The sequence below is a fragment of the Oncorhynchus mykiss genome, unplaced genomic scaffold, assembly GCF_013265735.2.
Source record: "Oncorhynchus mykiss isolate Arlee unplaced genomic scaffold, USDA_OmykA_1.1 un_scaffold_120, whole genome shotgun sequence".
Classification (NCBI taxonomy): domain Eukaryota; kingdom Metazoa; phylum Chordata; class Actinopteri; order Salmoniformes; family Salmonidae; genus Oncorhynchus; species Oncorhynchus mykiss.
The window spans coordinates 1,431,399-1,454,112 of NW_023493661.1; the positions used below are offsets into that span (position 1 = coordinate 1,431,399).

The 22,714-nt window shown below is 45.7% G+C and overlaps 2 protein-coding genes across 6 annotated transcripts in view; one reads left to right on the forward strand and one right to left on the reverse strand.

The window, feature by feature from the left end:
* Window positions 1–1,371: 1,371 nt before the first annotated feature.
* LOC110514839 (dexamethasone-induced protein homolog) lies at window positions 1,372–8,479 on the reverse strand. The gene is made up of 2 exons (XM_036972147.1): window positions 7,427–8,479; window positions 1,372–2,651 (listed from the first exon to the last, which is right to left on the reverse strand). The coding sequence occupies exon 1, from the start codon at window positions 7,884–7,886 to the stop codon at window positions 7,617–7,619; it is 270 nt and encodes an 89-aa protein (XP_036828042.1). The 5' UTR covers window positions 7,887–8,479; the 3' UTR covers window positions 1,372–2,651; window positions 7,427–7,616.
* A 325-nt stretch (window positions 8,480–8,804) lies between these two features.
* LOC110518397 (protein CLEC16A) overlaps window positions 8,805–22,714 on the forward strand; it is a 73,106-nt gene continuing 59,196 nt past the window's right edge. For 3 of the 5 annotated variants that reach the window (XM_036972138.1, XM_036972139.1, XM_036972141.1), the window contains exons 1-6: window positions 8,805–9,044; window positions 10,753–10,881; window positions 12,301–12,434; window positions 13,342–13,490; window positions 17,134–17,239; window positions 19,510–19,515. In XM_036972138.1, coding sequence (XP_036828033.1) covers window positions 8,971–9,044; window positions 10,753–10,881; window positions 12,301–12,434; window positions 13,342–13,490; window positions 17,134–17,239; window positions 19,510–19,515 — 598 coding nt within the window. In that variant the 5' untranslated portion in view covers window positions 8,805–8,970. The remainder of the gene's footprint in view (window positions 9,045–10,752; window positions 10,882–12,300; window positions 12,435–13,341; window positions 13,491–17,133; window positions 17,240–19,509; window positions 19,516–22,714) is intronic. The other 2 variants (XM_036972140.1, XM_036972142.1) reach the window with 1 other exon arrangement.

Here is a 22,714-nt window from a genome sequence, read left to right on the forward strand (position 1 = left end):
TGGGTGGGGGGGGGTTGGGTGTTACTGCTATCTACAGGTGGTTGGGGGGGGTGTTACTGCCATCTACAGGTGGTTGGGGTGGTGGGGGGGGGGTTACTGCCATCTACAGGTGGTTGGGGTGGGGTGTATGGCATCAGAGCCTTCTATTGCCATGTCGTCGTCCCCCAGGTGGGTGTTATTGCTATCTACAGGTGGTTGGGGGGGTGTTACTGTCATCTACAGGTGGTTGGGGTGGGGGGGGGGTGTTACTGCCATCTACAGGTGGTTGGGGTGGAGGGGTGTTATTGCTATCTACAGGTGGTTGGGGTGGGGGGGGGGGGGTGTTATTGCTATCTACAGGTGGGTGGGGTGGGGGGGGGGGTGTTATTGCTATCTACAGGTGGTTGGGGTGGGGGGGGGTTGGGTGTTACTGCTATCTACAGGTGGTTGGGGGGGGTGTTACTGCCATCTACAGGTGGGTGGGGTGGGGGGGGGGGGGTGTTACTGCCATCTACAGGTGGTTGGGGGGGGTGTTACTGCCATCTACAGGTGGTTGGGGTGGGGGGGGGGTGGGTGGGTGTTATTGCTATCTACAGGTGGTTGGGGTGGGTGGGGGGGGGTTGGGTGTTACTGCTATCTACAGGTGGTTGGGGGGGTGTTACTGCCATCTACAGGTGGTTGGGGTGGTGGGGGGGGGGTTACTGCCATCTACAGGTGGGTGGGGTGGGGGGTGGGGGGGGGTGTATGGCATCAGAGCCTTCTATTGACATAAAGGGCCCAGGGTGTCGTCCCCCCCAGGTGGGTGTTCCTGCCATCTACAGGTGGGTGGGGTGAGACTCCCCCCCCCCCATTATAATACACAGCCAACAGGGCAGAGGAACAACACTGCATTATAAACCCAGTCTAATCTCTTATGACCTGTTATAGCGTAGAGGTTGATTGACATTAGCAGTAAAGTCACCAGGTACTTCAGCCGTCCAGCCCAATGCACGCTGGGAGTTGTTATCCGGGGGGGGGGGGGAGAGCCTAGCAGGGAAGCAGCCTGGTGACTGCCAGCAGCTGGTCTGTGGTGGGTTATTGATCAGGACCAAGCTGATACAGTATTATTGATTATTGATTGGCAGACACCAGAGACAACATGAACATAGACCTCTCGCCTTTGAGAGAGTCAGAGTCAGAGCAGAGCAAGGTGAAGCTGCCTCTAGAGTCTACAGGCACCGATCTAACGGTCACTTCCTGTCCCCCCCCCCCCCCCCCTGGTGGATGGCACGCTGATCCTAGATCGGTACTAAACACAAGTCACCTGTGTTTGTTCACACCCGTTAGTTACAGTGGCCAAGATGAACGACAAGAGAGACGAGACAGGTAGGAGGAAGAGGAGGAGGACCGGACCACAATCTGTCAAATGTATTTCATGCCACACATCTCTTAATAACACAACAAACACTTCTCCAGTCCACACCTCCTGAGGGGTATGATACAAAAGCAGGATCAACGAGCTAAGCCAGCTAACGCTGATAAACAACCAGAAATAACTGGTGGTTTCCTGGTTGTTTAAAACAGTCTTTAAACAAATGTGATAACATTCCCAGAAGTGTAGAAGAACCTGAAGCAAGTTGACTGATCCTAGGTCAGTTCTCTAGGGTCAGAGTTAGTAAACACTACAGTCCTGTCAGGTTGACTGATCCTAGGTCAGTTCTCTAGGGTCAGAGATAGTAAACACTACAGTGCTGTCCTGTCAGGTTGACTGATTCTAGGTCAGTTCTCTAGGGTCAGAGTTAGTAAACACTACAGTCCTGTCAGGTTGACTGATCCTAGGTCAGTTCTCTAGGGTCAGAGATAGTAAACACTACAGTGCTGTCCTGTCAGGTTGACTGATCCTAGGTCAGTTCTCTAGGGTCAGAGATAGTAAACACTACAGTGCTGTCCTGTCAGGTCGACTGATCCTAGGTCATTTCTCTAGGGTCAGAGTTAGTGTGACGTTGTCCCCTGATCACGCAATGTTCTGCTTGTTGATTGGCCAGTTGGACAGTTCTGCTTGTTAATTGGCCAGTCACAGTCCTGCTTGTTGATTGGCCAGTCACAGTCCTGCTTGTTGATTGGCCAGTCACAGTCCTGCTTGTTGATTGGCCAGTTAGACAGTCCTGCTTGTTGATTGGCCAGTCACAGTCCTGCTTGTTGATTGGCCAGTTAGACAGTACTGCTTGTTGATTGGCCATAGTTAGACAGTCTGGCTTGTTGATTGGCCACAGTTAGACAGGTCTGCTTGTTTGATTGGCCACAGTTAGACAGTCCGGCTTGTTGATTGGACACAGTTAGACAGGTCTGCTTGTTGATTGGCCACAGTTAGACAGGTCTACTTGTTGATTGGCCACAGTTAGACAGGTCTGCTTGTTGATTGGCCACAGTTCGACAGGTCAGCTTGTTGATTGGCCACAGTTCGACAGGTCAGCTTGGTTATTGGCCAGTTAGACAGTTCTTCTTGTTGATTGGCCAGTCACAGTCCTGCTTGTTGATTGGCCACAGTTAGACAGTTCTGCTTGTTGATTGGCCACAGTTAGACAGTTCTGCTTGTTGATTGGCCAGTTAAGACAGGTAACTCTGCTGTGAATTTCCCTGTCTGTCTGTTGGTTCTGACTGTCTCCAGATATCTGGTCTTGAGCCTTGACAACCTGTGGAGAAGACAAGGGGCCACATGTTAAAGATGGGCAGGAAAAGTCTGTATTTACTATAGGACTGTAGGTTAAAGATGGGCAGGAATAGTCTGTATTTACTATAGGACTGTAGGTTAAAGATGGGCAGGAATAGTCTGTATTTACTATAGGACTGTAGGTTAGAGATGGACAGGAATAGTCTGTATTTACTATAGGACTGTAGGTTAGAGATGGGCAGGAATAGCCTGTATTTACTATAGGACTGTAGGATAAAGATGGGCAGGAATAGTCTGTATTTACTATAGGACTGTAGGTTAGAGATGGACAGGAATAGTCTGTATTTACTATAGGACTGTAGGTTAGAGATGGACAGGAATAGTCTGTATTTACTATAGGACTGTAGGTTAGAGATGGGCAGGAATAGCCTGTATTTACTATAGGACTGTAGGTTAAAGATGGACAGGAATAGTCTGTATTTACTATAGGACTGTAGGTTAGAGATGGGCAGGAATAGTCTGTATTTACTATAGGACTGTAGGTTAAAGATGGGCAGGAATAGCCTGTATTTACTATAGGACTGTAGGTTAAAGTATGTAGTAATGTATTTACTATAGGACTGTAGGATAAAGTATGTAGTAATGTATTTACTATAGGACTGTAGGATAAAGTATGTAGTAATGTATTTACTATAGGACTGTAGGTTAAAGATGGGCAGGAATAGCCTGTATTTACTATAGGACTGTAGGTTAAAGATGGGCAGGAATAGCCTGTATTTACTATAGGACTGTAGGTTAAAGATGGGCAGGAATAGCCTGTATTTACTATAGGACTGTAGGTTAAAGTATGTAGTAATATATTTACTATAGGACTGTAGGTTAAACATGGGCAGGAATAGCCTGTATTTACTATAGGACTGTAGGTTACAGTATGTAGTAATGTATTTACTATAGGACTGTAGGTTAAAGATGGGCAGGAATAGTCTGTATTTACTATAGGACTGTAGGTTAAAGATGGGCAGGAATAGTCTGTATTTACTATAGGACTGTAGGTTAAAGATGGGCAAAAATAGCCTGTATTTACTATAGGACTGTAGGTTAAAGATGGGCAGGAATAGTCTGTATTTACTATAGGACTGTAGGTTAAAGATGGGCAGGAATAGCCTGTATTTACTATAGGACTGTAGGTTAAAGATGGGCAGGAATAGCCTGTATTTACTATAGGACTGTAGGTTAAAGATGGGCAGGAATAGTCTGTATTTACTATAGGACTGTAGGTTAAAGTATGTAGTAATGTATTTACTATAGGACTGTAGGTTAAACATGGGCAGGAATAGTCTGTATTTACTATAGGACTGTAGGTTAAAGATGGGCAGGAATAGTCTGTATTTACTATAGGACTGTAGGTTAAAGATGGGCAGGAATAGCCTGTATTTACTATAGGACTGTAGGTTAAAGATGGGCAGGAATAGCCTGTATTTACTATAGGACTGTAGGTTAAAGATGGGCAGGAATAGCCTGTATTTACTATAGGACTGTAGGTTAAAGATGGGCAGGAATAGTCTGTATTTACTATAGGACTGTAGGTTAAAGATGGGCAGGAATACCCTGTATTTACTATAGGACTGTAGGTTAAAGATGGGCAGGAATAGCCTGTATTTACTATAGGACTGTAGGTTAAAGATGGGCAGGAATAGCCTGTATTTACTATAGGACTGTAGGTTAAAGATGGGCAGGAATAGTCTGTATTTACTATAGGACTGTAGGTTAGAGATGGACAGGAATAGCCTGTATTTACTATAGGACTGTAGGTTAAAGATGGGCAAAAATAGCCTGTATTTACTATAGGACTGTAGGTTAAAGATGGGCAGGAATAGCCTGTATTTACTATAGGACTGTAGGTTAAAGATGGGCAAAAATAGCCTGTATTTACTATAGGACTGTAGGTTAAAGATGGGCAGGAATAGTCTGTATTTACTATAGGACTGTAGGTTAAAGTATGTAGTAATATATTTACTATAGGACTGTAGGTTAGAGTATGTAGTAATATATTTACTATAGGACTGTAGGTTAGAGATGGGCAGGAATAGTCTGTATTTACTATAGGACTGTAGGTTAGAGTATGTAGTAATGTATTTACTATAGGACTGTAGGTTAAAGATGGGCAGGAATAGCCTGTATTTACTATAGGACTGTAGGTTAAAGATGTACAGGAATAGCCTGTATTTACTATAGGACTGTAGGTTAGAGATGGGCAGGAATAGCCTGTATTTACTATAGGACTGTAGGTTAAAGATGGGCAGGAATAGCCTGTATTTACTATAGGACTGTAGGTTAAAGATGGGCAGGAATAGCCTGTATTTACTATAGGACTGTAGGTTAGAGATGGGCAGGAATAGCCTGTATTTACTATAGGACTGTAGGTTAAAGATGGGCAGGAATAGCCTGTATTTACTATAGGACTGTAGGTTAAAGATGGGCAGGAATAGCCTGTATTTACTATAGGACTGTAGGTTAGAGTATGTAGTAATGTATTTACTATAGGACTGTAGGTTAAAGTATGTAGTAATATATTTACTATAGGACTGTAGGTTAAAGATGTACAGGAATAGCCTGTATTTACTATAGGACTGTAGGTTAGAGATGGGCAGGAATAGCCTGTATTTACTATAGGACTGTAGGTTAAAGATGGGCAGGAATAGCCTGTATTTACTATAGGACTGTAGGTTAAAGATGGGCAGGAATAGCCTGTATTTACTATAGGACTGTAGGTTAGAGATGGGCAGGAATAGTCTGTATTTACTATAGGACTGTAGGTTAGAGTATGTAGTAATGTATTTACTATAGGACTGTAGGTTAAAGATGGGCAGGAATAGCCTGTATTTACTATAGGACTGTAGGTTAGAGATGGGCAGGAATAGCCTGTATTTACTATAGGACTGTAGGTTAAAGATGGGCAGGAATAGCCTGTATTTACTATAGGACTGTAGGTTAAAGATGGGCAGGAATAGCCTGTATTTACTATAGGACTGTCGGTTAAAGATGGGCAGGAATAGTCTGTATTTACTATAGGACTGTAGGTTAAAGATGGGCAGGAATACCCTGTATTTACTATAGGACTGTAGGTTAAAGATGGGCAGGAATAGCCTGTATTTACTATAGGACTGTAGGTTAAAGATGGGCAGGAATAGTCTGTATTTACTATAGGACTGTAGGTTAAAGTATGTAGTAATGTATTTACTATAGGACTGTAGGTTAAACATGGGCAGGAATAGCCTGTATTTACTATAGGACTGTAGGTTAAAGATGGGCAGGAATAGTCTGTATTTACTATAGGACTGTAGGTTAAAGATGGGCAGGAATACCCTGTATTTACTATAGGACTGTAGGTTAAAGATGGGCAGGAATAGTCTGTATTTACTATAGGACTGTAGGTTAAAGATGGGCAGGAATAGCCTGTATTTACTATAGGACTGTAGGTTAAAGATGGGCAGGAATAGCCTGTATTTACTATAGGACTGTAGGTTAAAGATGGGCAGGAATAGCCTGTATTTACTATAGGACTGTAGGTTAAAGATGGGCAGGAATAGCCTGTATTTACTATAGGACTGTAGGTTAAAGATGGGCAGGAATAGCCTGTATTTACTATAGGACTGTAGGTTAAAGATGGGCAGGAATAGTCTGTATTTACTATAGGACTGTAGGTTAGAGATGGACAGGAATAGCCTGTATTTACTATAGGACTGTAGGATAAAGTATGTAGTAATGTATTTACTATAGGACTGTAGGTTAAAGATGGGCAGGAATAGTCTGTATTTACTATAGGACTGTAGGTTAAAGATGGGCAGGAATAGCCTGTATTTACTATAGGACTGTAGGTTAAAGATGGGCAGGAATAGCCTGTATTTACTATAGGACTGTAGGTTAAAGTATGTAGTAATATATTTACTATAGGACTGTAGGTCCTACAACATAGAGGATAGTCAGGGATGTTACAGGGTTGATCCTCTCTACAACATAGAGGATAGTCAGGGATGTTACAGGGTTGATCCTCTCTACAACATAGAGAATAGTCAGGGATGTTACAGGGTTGATCCTCTCTACAACATAGAGGATAGTCAGGGATGTTACAGGGTTGATACTCTCTACAACATAGAGGATAGTCAGGGATGTTACAGGGTTGATCCTCTCTACAACAGAGGATAGTCAGGGATGTTACAGGGTTGAGATGAGGGCCCAACCCAATTCAAACCAAATCCTGGCATCACCCCCATTCTGGCATCACCCACACCCCTGGCATCACCCCTATTCTGGCATCACCCCTATTCTGGCATCACCCACACCCTTGGCATCACCCCTATTCTGGCATCACCCACCCCCCTGGCATCACCCACCTCTCTGGCATCACCTACACCCCTGGTATCACCCCCATTCTGGCATCACCCCCATTCTGGCATCACCCACACTCCTGGCATCACCCACACCCCCCTGGCATCACCCACACCCCCCTGGCATCACCCCCATTCTGGCATCACTTATACCCCTGATATCACCCCCATTCTGGCATCACCCACTCCTGGCATCACCCACACCCCTGGCATCACCCCCACCCCTGGATTCACCCCCATTCTGGCATCACCCACCCCTCTGGCATCACCCCCATTCTGGCATCACTGCAGCAGCAAACTGTCATCCTATCACCATTATCCATCCTATCACCATTATCCATCCTATCACCATTATCCATCCTATCACCATTATCCATCCTATCACCATTATCATTCTATCCCTCCTTACTTTTTCATCCCGCAGCCAATGTTGCTCCAAGCCAATACAAATATCCTCCTCCTGGAGTTCCCAGTATCAGTCTCTCCCAACATCATCATCATCATCGTCATCATCACAGGCCGGTAGGAGTCCAGATCACCCCGGGGAGCATGCCGGTGCAGCGGCGCTTCTCTCTGGCTCTCTAGCCTTGGGCCTCAGCTCACTCCAGGTACCTCTCGAAAACATCGAGTTCTGTGTCCGTGTCGTAAGGGACAGAGGCCGGGTCAGATAGTACCCCTAGGTCCACCAGCGCCTGGTCCATATCTTCCGGTAGAAACACTATCCCCACATTCAGGACGATGTATTCCATGAGAAAGGCATAGTAGAGGATCAAAACGTTCACAAAAAACAGGCCCAGATAAAACATACAGGGAAGTTCGTTGAGGAGCGATTCCAACGAATCTAGTCGAGCATAAGTTTTGAGAGTCATAGAAAACTAAACCGGGAAAGTTTAGCTCAGCTAGTTATGTTGACAAGGAGCAGGTTAAGGACAGTGGCACTGCTCTGAGACCAGCAGTAACATGGACAGTGTATTTGGAGTGTCCATTTCAGGGAAGACAGCAATGATTTGTCCTGAAATACCAGCTTTTGCAATAGCACAGCTATCAAGCGATATACATTAGTTAGGAGGTACACGAAATAACCTATAACAACAAAAAAAAAACGTTCAGCTCGACACCGCTAGTTCATGTAAACACAGTGTTAACTCGATGCATTCTTGATATTCTCTGAGAAGGTCGAAGGAAAAAAAACTGTTGCGTTATTTGCAACATGCCTGCCCTGATTAGCTATTACCGGCCAACGACTATAGCGTTCTATTATTATACAGGAATATGTTCTATCGATGGAAATACATTCGATAATCCAGACCTCCCGTTACATTTTCATGTCAACATCTCCGCTAACTGCATCAAAACAGTCCGACCTTACCGTCAAAACAGTACAGATACGTCTATATAGCTTAAGCATTTGATTGGTTCATCATAAGAATACCGTCCTGTGAATGGTCAACTGAGACATCGATCACATTGATCCCGCCTTTCAATCGGTTTTGACGTTAGTTGCGTTTTACGTCGAAGGCTCCTCGCATTGGTATTTGATTGGCTGCTGTGTTCATCGTTGTAGGATGAAGACCAATCAACGTCCCCGAATTGTTGGAAGAAAAAAAACGGTTCGATTTTTTTCCCCAAAACACTATTGGGATTTGTAGTTTTTTGTAACTGTCATTTTAATGAAATTGTGTTACCGGAAAACAACAAAGAAACTTCATGTCCCAAACTCCCCGGCACTAAACCAGTTACGTAACGCGTTATTCCTCACAAGATACGTTCGAGTATGTCCCCTTCTCGCTTACTTAGCCAGAGCTATTTGGTTAGCTAGATATTTTGTTAGCTATATATATATATATATATATATTGGACACCTTGTACGGGATATATGGACGTGATGGGATTGATATAACAGGCAAAAAAAAACCTAAGCTAGCATCAACATCTTTTTTTAAAAGTGCAACTATGTTCGGTCGGTCACGGAGTTGGGGAGGAGGACAGGGGAAAACTAAAAATATTCATTCCCTGGACCATCTCAAGTAAGTAACTAGCATAATTGCTAAGGTTACCCGGCGGGGGTGTATTCATTACGCTCGTTCTGTTACAAAACGTTACTTAAACGGTAGCAACATTAACGGAACGGGGAGGAACCTACCTGAATTTGTCCAATTTAAATGATACGTTTCTGTTACAAAACGCAACTGTTTGGTCGAATTCGCCAGCTAACCCCGATAGTTTACTAAGCTAACGTTAACATGGTTAGCATACCTAGCTAATCCACTTAGCTTGTACTGTAAAACCAAATGCGTTAGTTATCTAACGTTACTGTTGTTTTCCTTGTCACAACTGTGTGAACAATGTCAGATGTATATGACAGCTACGAAACGTTAGCTAGCTAGCTAACTACATGACGGGTGTCATTATAGCAGCTAGATATACTAACGTTAGCTAGCTAGCTACATGATGGGTGTCATTACTTGATGACAGCTAGATATACTAACGTTAGCTAGCTACATGATGGGTGTCATTACTTGATGACAGCTAGATATACTAACTACATGATGGGTGTCATTACTTGATAACAGCTAGATATACTAACGTTAGCTAGCTACATGATGGGTGTCATTACTTGATGACAGCTATATATACTAACTACATGATGGGTGTCATTACTTGATAACAGCTAGATCGACTAACGTTAGCTAGCTACATGATGGGTGTCATTACTTGATGACAGCTAGATATACTAACGTTAGCTAGCTAGCTACATGATGGGTGTCATTACTTGATGACAGCTAGATATACTAACGTTAGCTAGCTACATGATGGGTCTCATTACTTGATGACAGCTAGATATACTAACGTTAGCTAGCTAGCTACATGATGGGTGTCATTACTTGATGACAGCTAGATATACTAACGTTAGCTAGCTAGCTACATGATGGGTGTCATTACTTGATGACAGCTAGATATACTAACGTTAGCTAGCTAGCTACATGATGGGTGTCATTACTTGATAACAGCTAGATATACTAACGTTAGCAAACTACATGATGGGTCTCATTACTTGATGACAGCTAGATATACTAACGTTAGCTAGCTAGCTACATGATGGGTGTCATTACTTGATAACAGCTAGATATACTAACGTTAGCTAGCTAGCTAACTACATGATGGGTCTCATTACTTGATGACAGCTAGATATACTAACTACATGATGGGTGTCATTACTTGATGACAGCTAGATATACTAACGTTAGCTAGCTACATGATGGGTGTCATTACTTGATAACAGCTAGATATACTAACGTTAGCTAGCTACATAATCGGTGTCATTACTTGATAACAACTAGAGCCACTAACATTAGCTAGCTAGCTAACTTCATGATGGGTGTCATTATAGCAGCTAGATATACTAACGTTAGCTAGCTAGCTACATGATGGGTGTCATTACTTGATAACAGCTAGATATACTAACGTTAGCTAGCTACATGATGGGTGTCATTACAGCAGCTAGATATACTAAGGTTAGTTTATGAGTCCATACCATCCCGTCTATGTGACGGTAGGCTAGTCATATTCCGTCGTCCAGAGTGGGTGTGCCAGTTCAAATTGACAGTGCGGTATAGCCACCACACGTTTTACTGAAAAACAACCTGTTTTCTACCATTGTCCATATCCTCTCATCCCTTCCTTTCCTCTTCTCCCTCCTCTTCTTCTCCCTCCCTCCTTCTCTCCTCCCTCTAGGTATATGTACCATGTCCTGACTAAGAACACGACGGTAACCGACAGCAACAGGAACTTGCTGGTGGAGACCATTCGCTCCATCACTGAGATACTCATCTGGGGAGACCAGAACGACAGCTCCGTCTTCGAGTAAGACTTTAACCACGACTCTATTTTATTCTACTCTATTCTGTTCTACTCCTCTATTCCTATCTATTGTACTGTACTCTACTTTATTCTACTCTATTCCTATCTATTGTACTATACTCTACTTTATTCTACTCTATTCCTCTCTATTGTACTATACTCTACTTAATTCTACTCTACTTTATTCTACTCTATATTCTACTCTATTCCTCTCTATTGTACTATACTCTACTTAATTCTACTCTACTTAATTCTACTCTATACTCTACTCTATTGTACCACACTACTTAATTCTACTCTACTTTATTCTACTCTATATTCTACTCTATTCCTCTCTATTGTACCATACTCTACTTAGTTCTACTCTACTTTATTCCACTCTATATTCTACTCTATTCCTCTCTATTGTACCATACTCTACTTAATTCTACTCTACTTCATTCCACTCTATATTCTACTCCTCTCTATTGTACCATACTCTACTTAATTCTACTCTACTTTATTCTACTCTATATTCTACTCTATTCCTCTCTATTGTACCACATTCTACTTAATTCTACTCTACTTTATTCTACTCTATTCCTCTATTGTACTATACTCTACTTAATTCTACTCTACTTAATTCTACTCTATACTCTACTCTATTGTACCACACTACTTAATTCTACTCTACTTTATTCTACTCTATATTATACTCTTTTCTTTTCTATTGTACCCTACTCTACTTAATTCTACTCTACCGTATTCTACTGTATATTCTACTCTATTCCTCTCTATTGTACCATACTCTACTTAATTCTACTCTACTTTATTCTACTCTATATTCGACTCTATTCCTCTCTATTGTTCCATACTCTACTTAATTCTACTCTACTTTATTCTACTCTATATTCTACTCTATTCCTCTCTATTGTACTATACTCTACTTTATTCTACTCTATTCCTATCTATTTTACTATACTCTACTTTATTCTGCTCTATTCTTTGTTCTACTCTGTTCTACTCTATTCCTCTCTATTGTACTATACTCTACTTAATTCTACTCTACTTTATTCTACTCGATTCCTCTCTATTGTACTATACACTACTTAATTCTACTCTACTTAATTCTACTCTATTCCTCTCTATTTTACCACACTCTACTTAATACTACTCTACTTAATTCTACTCTACTTTATTCTACTCTATATTCTACTCTATTCCTCTCTACTGTACCATACTGTACTTAATTCTACTCTACTTTATTCTACTCTATTCCTATCTATTGTACTATACTCTACTTAATTCTACTCTACTTTATTCTACTCTATTCCTATCTATTGTACTATACTCTACTTAATTCTACTCTACTTTATTCTACTCTATTCCTATCTATTGTACCATACTCTACTTAATTCTACTCTGTATCTTCTCTGTTCTCAGCTTCTTCCTGGAGAAGAACATGTTTGCGTTCTTCCTGAATATCCTTCGCCAGAAGTCCGGTCGCTACGTCTGTGTCCAGCTACTCCAGACGCTCAACATCCTGTTTGAAAATATCAGCCACGAGACGTCGCTCTGTGAGTACACACACACACACACACACACACACACACACACACACACACACACACACACACACACACACACACACACACACACACACACTGGCCACCTGTGGTTTAGAGTTTTAATCAGCCTGAATAAGATATTTTTGTTGTATAACTGTTTTCTCCTCATCTCTCCTCCTCTAGATTACCTGTCTGTTTTCTCCTCATCTCTCCTCCTCTAGATTACCTGTCTGTTTTCTCCTCATCTCTCCTCCTCTAGATTACCTGTCTGTGTTCTCCTCATCTCTCCTCCTCTAGATTACCTGTCTGTTTTCTCCTCATCTCTCCTCCTCTAGATTACCTGTCTGTGTTCTCCTCATCTCTCCTCCTCTAGATTACCTGTCTGTGTTCTCCTCATCTCTCCTCCTCTAGATTACCTGTCTGTTTTCTCCTCATCTCTCCTCCTCTAGATTACTTGTCTGTTTTCTCCTCATCTCTCCTCCTCTAGATTACCTGTCTGTTTTCTCCTCATCTCTCCTCCTCTAGATTACCTGTCTGTTTTCTCCTCATCTCTCCTCCTCTAGATTACCTGCTGTCCAACAACCACGTCAACTCCCATCATATAACTGTGTTCTCCTCATCTCTCCTCCTCTAGATTACCTGCTGTCCAACAACCACGTCAACTCCCATCATATAACTGTGTTCTCCTCATCTCTCCTCCTCTAGATTACCTGCTGTCCAACAACCACGTCAACTCCATCATATAACTGTGTTCTCCTCATCTCTCCTCCTCTAGATTACCTGCTGTCCAACAACCACGTCAACTCCCATCATATAACTGTGTTCTCCTCATCTCTCCTCCTCTAGATTACCTGCTGTCCAACAACCACGTCAACTCCATCATATAACTGTGTTCTCCTCATCTCTCCTCCTCTAGATTACCTGCTGTCCAACAACCACGTCAACTCCATCATCGTTCACAAGTTTGACTTCTCAGATGAGGAGATCATGGCCTATTATATCTCCTTCCTGAAGACCCTGTCACTCAAACTGAACAACCACACCGTGCACTTCTTCTATAACGAGGTGAGAGGGCGGGGGACTGGACAACTACCATGAGGTGAGGGGGGGGGGGGGGGGGGGTGGGGGGACTGGACAACTACCACGAGGTGAGGGGGGGACTGGACAACAACACAGAGTCTACTAAATGACTCACGACTGTAAGTGGTTCTGGATAGTCTGTTATATGACTAACATGTAAATGTAGTGCCCTATATAGGGCGTGATGGGCCATAATGTAGTGCCCTATGTAGGGAATGAGGGGCCATAATGTTGTGCCCTATATAGGGAGTAGGGGGCCATAATGTAGTGACCTATATAGGGAGTAAGGGGCCATAATGTATTGCCCTATATAGGGAATGAGGGGGCATAATGTAGTGCCCTATATAGGGAGTAAGGGGCCATAATGAATTGCCCTATATAGGGAATGAGGGGCCATAATGTAGTGCCCTATATAGGGAGTAGGGGGTCATAATGAATTGCCCTATATAGGGAATGAGGGGCCATAATGTAGTGCCCGTTATAGGGAATGAGGGGCCAGAATGTAGTGTTCTATATAGGGAACGAGGGGCCACAATGTGGTGTTCTATATAGGGAACGAGGGGCCACAATGTAGTGTTCTATATAGGGAACGAGGGGCCATAATGTAGTGCCCTATATAGAGAATGAGGGTCCATAATGTCATGCCCTATATAGGGAACGAGGGGCCATAATGTAGTTAGTTCCCTATATAGGGAATGAGGGGCCATAATGTCGTGCCCTATATAGGGAACGAGGGGCCATAATGTCATGCCCGGTATAGTGAATGAGGGGCCATAATGTCGTGCCCTATATAGGGCATGAGGGGCCATAATGTCGTGCCCTATATAGGGAACGAGGGGCCATAATGTCATGCCCGGTATAGTGAATGAGGGGCCATAATGTAGGGCCCTATATAGGGCATGATGGGCCATAATGTCGTGCCCTATATAGGGAACGAGGGGCCATAATGTCATGCCCGGTATAGTGAATGAGGGGCCATAATGTAGGGCCCTATATAGGGCATGAGGGGCCATAATGTAGGGCCCTATATAGTGAATGAGGGGCCATAATGTAGGGCCCTATATAGGGCATGAGGGGCCATAATGTAGGGCCCTATATAGTGAATGAGGGGCCATAATGTAGGGCCCTATATAGTGAATGAGGGGCCATAATGTAGGGCCCTATATAGTGAATGAGGGGCCATAATGTAGGGCCCTATATAGTGAATGAGGGACCATAATCTAGGGCCCTATATAGTGAATGAGGGGCCATAATGTAGGGCCCTATATAGGGAATGAGGGGCCATAATGTAGTGTTCTATATAGGGAACGAGAGGCCATAATGTAGGGCCCTATATAGTGAATGAGGGACCATAATGTAGGGCCCTATATAGTGAATGAGGGACCATAATGTAGGGCCCTATATAGTGAATGAGGGACCATAATCTAGGGCCCTATATAGGGAATGAGGGGCCATAATGTAGGGCCCTATATAGGGCATGAGGGGCCATAATATAGGGCCCTATATAGTGAATGAGGGGCCATAATGTAGGGCCCTATATAGGGAATGAGGGGCCATAATGTCGTGCCCGGTATAGTGAATGAGGGGCCATAATGTAGGGCCCTATATAGTGAATGAGGGGCCATAATGTCGTGCCCTATATAGTGAATGAGGGGCCATAATGTAGGGCCCTATATAGGGAATGAGGGGCCATAATGTAGGGCCCTATATAGTGAATGAGGGGCCATAATGTAGGGCCCTATATAGTGAATGAGGGGCCATAATGTCGTGCCCTATATAGTGAATGAGGGGCCATAATGTAGGGCCCTATATAGGGAATGAGGGGCCATAATGTAGGGCCCTATATAGTGAATGAGGGGCCATAATGTAGGGCCCTATATAGTGAATGAGGGGCCATAATGTAGTGTTCTATATAGGGAACGAGGGGCCATAATGTAGGGCCCTATATAGGGAATTTTGGGACACGACCTTTGCGATTGACCTTTGTGTTTCAGCACTCGACCTTTGGCTTCTGTGTATGGGGTAAAGTTATTGGTGTACTGTCGACGGTAGCTCCCCTCTTAGCCCAGTTCCCCCTCTCTTCCTGAAGGGTGCACTTGACCATTTGCCCGTCGTGGATTTAAAAGCATCGGATTGGCTGGAGTTTCCCTCCCATATGGTTAAATCCACGATGGGAAGTGTGCAAGGGTACACTTTTGGGGGAGGACGTGGATAATTGGGGCTGAAGGCCTTGGAATCTGGGCTAATACTCCTCTGTTCCCTGTGACCTCTCTAGCTGATCCATGACGTTTAACTTCTTCTGACCCAAGGCTGTGATTGGCTGGAGGTCTCAGGGAACACCCCCCCCCCCCCCCCCCCCCCCCCCCCCCCCCCCCCAGAGAGAGAGATCAGCTGCCTGTAGACCTGCTATAACAACCTGCCACCTAATTAACTACTAATTCCATCCTGATTCCAGCTATCTGAAGTTCTGGGAATCTAGTTGCTACTAGAATTAGAAGCAGGATTGCCCTATAACTAACTACAGCACATTGCCCTATAACTAGCTACAACACGTTGCCCTATAACTAGCTACAACACGTTGCCCTATAACTAACTACAGCACATTGCCCTATAACTAGCTACAACACGTTGCCCTATAACTAACTACAACACGTTGCCCTATAACTAACTACAGCACGTTGCCCTATAACTAACTACAGCACGTTGCCCTATAACTAACTACAGCACGTTGCCCTGTAACTAACTACAGCACGTTGCCCTGTAACTAACTACAGCACGTTGCCCTGTAACTAACTACAGCACGTTGCCCTATAACTAACTACAGCACGTTGCCCTATAACTAACTACAGCACGTTGCCCTGTAACTAACTACAGCACGTTGCCCTGTAACTAACTACAACACGTTGCCCTGTAACTAACTACAGCACGTTGCCCTATAACTAACTACAGCACGTTGCCCTATAACTAACTACAGCACGTTGCCCTATAACTAACTACAGCACGTTGCCCTGTAACTAACTACAGCACGTTGCCCTATAACTAAGGAGGTAGGGGGTAAGGGCCTAGTCCCCTAGGAGGTAGGGGGTAAGGGCCTAGTCCCCTAGGAGGTAGGGGGTAAGGGCCTAGTCCCCTAGGAGGTAGGGGGTAAGGGCCTAGTCCCCTAGGAGGTAATGGGTAAGGGCCTAGTCCCCTAGGGGGTAAGGGCCTAGTCCCCTTGGCAGTAGGGGTTAAGGGCCTAGTCCCCTTGGCAGTAGGGGTTAAGGGCCTAGTCCCCTTGGTAGTAGGGGTTAAGGGCCTAGTCCCCTAGGGGGTAAGGGCCTAGTCCCCTTGGTAGTAGGGGGTAAGGGCCTAGTCCCCTAGGGGGTAAGGGGCTAGTCCCCTAGGGGGTAGGGGTTAAGGGCCTAGTCCCCTAGGGGGTAGGGGTTAAGGGCCTAGTCCCCTAGGGGGTAAGGGCCTAGTCCCCTTGGTAGTAGGGGTTAAGGGCCTAGTCCCCTAGGGGGTAGGGGTTAAGGGCCTAGTCCCCTAGGGGGTAAGGGGCTAGGGATCTCTGGTAGTGTGGTCTCTCTGTGCTCAACAGTGGTGCGGTGCTGAGCTCACTGGCGCCCCCTCTCTGTCTCCCAACACACAGCACACTAATGATTTTGCCCTGTACACCGAGGCCATTAAGTTCTTCAACCACCCAGAGAGCATGGTCCGTATCGCAGTCAGAACCATCACACTGAACGTCTACAAGGGTGAGTCTCACACACACACTCACACACACACACACACACACACACACACACAGCACTACTAGGGGCTGAAACCTCTGCATTGGCCAGCTGCTATTCCTCTTCTGGGTGCTCGGGGGGCCCTGGGTGCTCGGGGGGCCCTGGGTGCTCGGGGGGCCCTGGGTGCTCGGGGGGCCCTTGGTGCTCGGGGGGCCCTTGGTGCTCGGGGGGCTCTGGGTGCTCGGGGGGCTCGGGGGCTCTGGGTGCTCGGGGGGCCCTTGGTGCTCGGGGGGCTCTGGGTGCTCGGGGGTTCTGGGTGCTCAGGGCCCTTGGTGCTCGGGGGGCTCGGGGTGCTCTGGGTGCTCTGGGCCCTTGGTGCTCGGGGGGCTCTGGGCCCTTGGTGCTCGGGGGGCTCTGGGTGCTCGGGGGGCCCTTGGTGCTCGGGGATCTGGGTGATCGGGGGGCTCTGGGTGCTCGGGGGTTCTGGGTGCTCAGGGCCCTTGGTGCTCGGGGGGCTCGGGGTGCTCTGTCTGTCTGTCTGTGTGTTCACATTTAACTGGAGTATCTAACTGTTAACTGAACAGTGGGTGTATTTAACAACGTGTTAGTCAGCTGTGTGGGTCGTGTAGCTGTGTGGGTCGTGTAGCTGTGTGGGTCGTGTAGCTGTGTGGGTCGTGTAGCTGTGTGGGTCGTGTGGGTTATGAAGCTGTGTGGGTTGTGTAGCTGTATGGGTTATGTAGCTGTGTGGGTTATGTAGCTGTGTGGGTTGTGTAGCTGTGTGGGTTGTGTGGGTTATGTAGCTGTGTGGGTTGTATAGCTGTGTGGGTTGTGTAGCTGTGTGGGTTGTGTAGCTGTGTGGGTTGTGTAGCCGTGTGGGTCGTGTAGCTGTGTGGGTTGTGTGGGTTATGTAGCTGTGTGGGTTGTGCAGCTGTGTGTGTTGTGTGGGTTATGTAGCTGTGTGGGGTGTGTGTTGTGTGGGTTGTGTAGGTGTGGGTTGTGTAGCTGTGGGTTGTGTAGCTGTGTGGGTTGTGTAGCTGTGTGGGTTGTGTAGCTGTGTGGGTTGTGTAGCTGTGTGGGTTATGTAGCTGTGTGGGTGTGTGGTTGTGTAGCTGTGTGGGCTGTGTAGCTGTGTGGGTTGTGTGGGTTGTGTAGCTGTGTGGGTTGTGTAACTGTGTGGGTTGTGTAGCTGTGTGGGTTGTGTAGCTGTGTGGGTATGTAGCTGTGTGGGTTGTGTGGCTGTGTTGGTGGGTTGTGTAGCTGTGTGGGTTATGTAGCTGTGTGGGTGTGTGGTTTTGTAGCTGTGTGGGTTATGTAGCTGTGTGGGTTGTGTAGCTGTGTGGGTTGTGTAGCTGTGTGGGTTGTGTAGCTGTGTGGGTTGTGTAGCTGTGTGGGTTGTGTGACTGTGGGTTGTATAGCTGTGTGGGTTATGTAACTGTGTGGGTTATGTAACTGTGTGGGTTATGTAACTGTGTGGGTCGTGTAGCTGTGTGGGTCGTGTAGCTGTGTGGGTCGTGTAGCTGTGTGGGTCGTGTAGCTGTGCTTTGCTGTTTAGTTCTGTTAGACACTACACAGCTACCTGACTACCCAGGAGCCCTGCTGTTTATACACTACACAGCTACCTGACTACCCAGGAGCCCTGCTGTTTAGACACTACACAGCTACCTGACTACCCAGGAGCCCTGCTGTTTAGTTCTGTTAGACACTACACAGCTACCTGACTACCGTTAACCTTGTGTATGCTCTCTCCCTCCCCTCCCTCTCACCATCCCCCTCTCCCTTCCCTCCCTCTTCTCCTCTATATCTCTCTCTCCTCTTCCTCCTCGCTCCCTCCTCTTCCTCCTCTCTCCCCCTCTCCTCTCTCTCCTCTTCCTCCTCTCATCTTCTCTCCTCTTTCCCCTCTCTCCCCTTCCTCTCTCTCCTCTTCCTCCTCTCTCTCCCCATCTCTTCCACTTCTCTCCTCGCTCTTCCTGTTTCCTCCTCTCCCCATCTCCTCTCTCCCCATCTCCTCCTCTCCTCTTCCTCCTCTCTCTCCCCATCTCCTCTCTCTCCCATCTCCTCTCTCTCCCCATCTCCTTCTCTCCTCTTCCTCCTCTCTCTCCCCATCTCCTCTCTCTCCCCATCTCCTCTCTCTCCTCATCTCCTCTCTCTCCTCTTCCTCTTCCTCCTCTCTCTCCTCTTCCTCCTCTCTCTCCCCATCTCCTCCTCTCCCCATCTCCTCTCCACTTCCTCCTCTCCTCTTCCTCCTCCTCTCCTCTTCCTCCTCTCACTCTTACCTCCCGTGGGCCTAACTCCAGTCTCATGTAAGTCTGATTAATACATGTACCTCACTGAATGTGTGTGTGTGTGTATATATAGTAATCATTAATGTTATTAATTATATTATTGACTTGGGCTTATCATTTAAATGTGTAAACTGACCTGCATGCTTTTTGTTGGTTTCTGTGTAATTCAAACCCATCGTTTCAAGTCAACTGTTATAATACTGATAATACAGTTATAATACACATTTTCTAAGAGGTGAAACATTCCTGAATTGTTTTTGAACGCCAGGCCTCTGAACCACTCCGTACAACCGTTCACGATGAGTATTCAGAACGTTACGATGAAGCATGTCTTCTTCTTACAGGACTGGAGTTTGGCCTACCGTGATGACACATTGTCAGAAACCCGAGTTGGTAGTCCTCCATATCGGTCTCAGCGTAGTCCTCCATATCAGTCTGAGTAGAGTCCTTCATATCAGTCTCAGAGTAGAGTCCTCCATATCAGTCTGAGTAGAGTCCTTCATATCAGTCTCAGAGTAGAGTCCTCCATATCAGTCTGAGTAGAGTCCTTCATATCAGTCTCAGAGTAGAGTCCTCCATATCAGTCTCTTTTTAGAGTAGAGTCCTGCATATCAGTCTCTTTTTAGAGTAGAGTCCTGCATATCAGTCTCTTTTTAGAGTAGAGTCCTCCATATCAGTCTCTTTTTAGAGTAGAGTCCTCCATATCAGTCTCTTTTTAGAGTAGTCCTCCATATCAGTCTCTTTTTAGAGTAGTCCTCCATATCAGTCTCTTTTTAGAGTGGAGTCCTCCATATCAGTCTCATTTTAGAGTAGAGTCCTCCATATCAGTCTCATTTTAGAGTAGAGTCCTCCATATCAGTCTCTTTTTAGAGTAGAGTCCTCCATATCAGTCTCTTTTTAGAGTAGAGTCCTGCATATCAGTCTCTTTTTAGAGTAGAGTCCTTCATATCAGTCTCTTTTTAGAGTAGAGTCCTGCATATCAGTCTCTTTTTAGAGTAGAGTCCTGCATATCAGTCTCTTTTTAGAGTAGAGTCCTGCATATCAGTCTCTTTTTAGAGTAGAGTCCTCCGTATCAGTCTCTTTTTAGAGTAGAGTCCTCCGTATCAGTCTCAGAGTAGAGTCCTCCACACCAGTCTCAGAGTAGAGTCCTCCACACCAGTCTCAGAGTAGAGTCCTCCACATCAGTCTCAGAGTAGAGTCCTCCACATCAGTCTCAGAGTAGAGTCCTCCACATCAGTCTCAGAGTAGAGTCCTCCACATCAGTCTCAGAGTAGAGTCCTCCACATCAGTCTCAGAGTAGAGTCCTCCACATCAGTCTCAGAGTAGAGTCCTCCACATCAGTCTCAGAGTAGAGTCCTCCACATCAGTCTCAGAGTAGAGTCCTCCACATCAGTCTCAGAGTAGAGTCCTCCACATCAGTCTCAGAGTAGAGTCCTCCACATCAGTCTCAGAGTAGAGTCCTCCACATCAGTCTCAGAGTAGAGTCCTCCACATCAGTCTCAGAGTAGAGTCCTCCACATCAGTCTCAGAGTAGAGTCCTCCACATCAGTCTCAGAGTAGAGTCCTCCACATCAGTCTCAGAGTAGAGTCCTCCATATCAGTCTCTAGAGTAGAGTCCTCCATATCAGTCTCTAGAGTAGAGTCCTCCATATCAGTCTCTAGAGTAGAGTCCTCCATATCAGTCTCTAGAGTAGAGTCCTCCATATCAGTCTCTAGAGTAGAGTCCTCCATATCAGTCTCTAGAGTAGAGTCCTCCATATCAGTCTCTAGAGTAGAGTCCTCCATATCAGTCTCTAGAGTAGAGTCCTCCACATCAGTCTCTAGAGTAGAGTCCTCCACATCAGTCTCAGAGTAGAGTCCTCCACATCAGTCTCAGAGTAGAGTCCTCCACATCAGTCTCAGAGTAGAGTCCTCCACATCAGTCTCAGAGTAGAGTCCTCCACATCAGTCTCAGAGTAGAGTCCTCCACATCAGTCTCAGAGTAGAGTCCTCCACATCAGTCTCAGAGTAGAGTCCTCCACATCAGTCTCAGAGTAGAGTCCTCCACATCAGTCTCAGAGTAGAGTCCTCCACATCAGTCTCAGAGTAGAGTCCTCCACATCAGTCTCAGAGTAGAGTCCTCCACATCAGTCTCAGAGTAGAGTCCTCCACATCAGTCTCAGAGTAGAGTCCTCCACATCAGTCTCAGAGTAGAGTCCTCCACATCAGTCTCAGAGTAGAGTCCTCCACATCAGTCTCAGAGTAGAGTCCTCCACATCAGTCTCAGAGTAGAGTCCTCCACATCAGTCTCAGAGTAGAGTCCTCCACATCAGTCTCAGAGTAGAGTCCTCCACATCAGTCTCAGAGTAGAGTCCTCCACATCAGTCTCAGAGTAGAGTCCTCCACATCAGTCTCAGAGTAGAGTCCTCCACATCAGTCTCAGAGTAGAGTCCTCCACATCAGTCTCAGAGTAGAGTCCTCCACATCAGTCTCAGAGTAGAGTCCTCCACATCAGTCTCAGAGTAGAGTCCTCCACATCAGTCTCAGAGTAGAGTCCTCCACATCAGTCTCAGAGTAGAGTCCTCCACATCAGTCTCAGAGTAGAGTCCTCCACATCAGTCTCAGAGTAGAGTCCTCCACATCAGTCTCAGAGTAGAGTCCTCCACATCAGTCTCAGAGTAGAGTCCTCCACATCAGTCTCAGAGTAGAGTCCTCCACATCAGTCTCAGAGTAGAGTCCTCCACATCAGTCTCAGAGTAGAGTCCTCCACATCAGTCTCAGAGTAGAGTCCTCCACATCAGTCTCAGAGTAGAGTCCTCCACATCAGTCTCAGAGTAGAGTCCTCCACATCAGTCTCAGAGTAGAGTCCTCCACATCAGTCTCAGAGTAGAGTCCTCCACATCAGTCTCAGAGTAGAGTCCTCCACATCAGTCTCAGAGTAGAGTCCTCCACATCAGTCTCAGAGTAGAGTCCTCCACATCAGTCTCAGAGTAGAGTCCTCCACATCAGTCTCAGAGTAGAGTCCTCCACATCAGTCTCAGAGTAGAGTCCTCCACATCAGTCTCAGAGTAGAGTCCTCCACATCAGTCTCAGAGTAGAGTCCTCCACATCAGTCTCAGAGTAGAGTCCTCCACATCAGTCTCAGAGTAGAGTCCTCCACATCAGTCTCAGAGTAGAGTCCTCCACATCAGTCTCAGAGTAGAGTCCTCCACATCAGTCTCAGAGTAGAGTCCTCCAC

Coding starts and splice junctions, on each gene's coding strand:
- LOC110514839 (XM_036972147.1), bottom strand. CDS start 7,886: ATGACTCTCAAAACTTATGCTCGACTAGATTCGTTGGAATCGCTCCTC.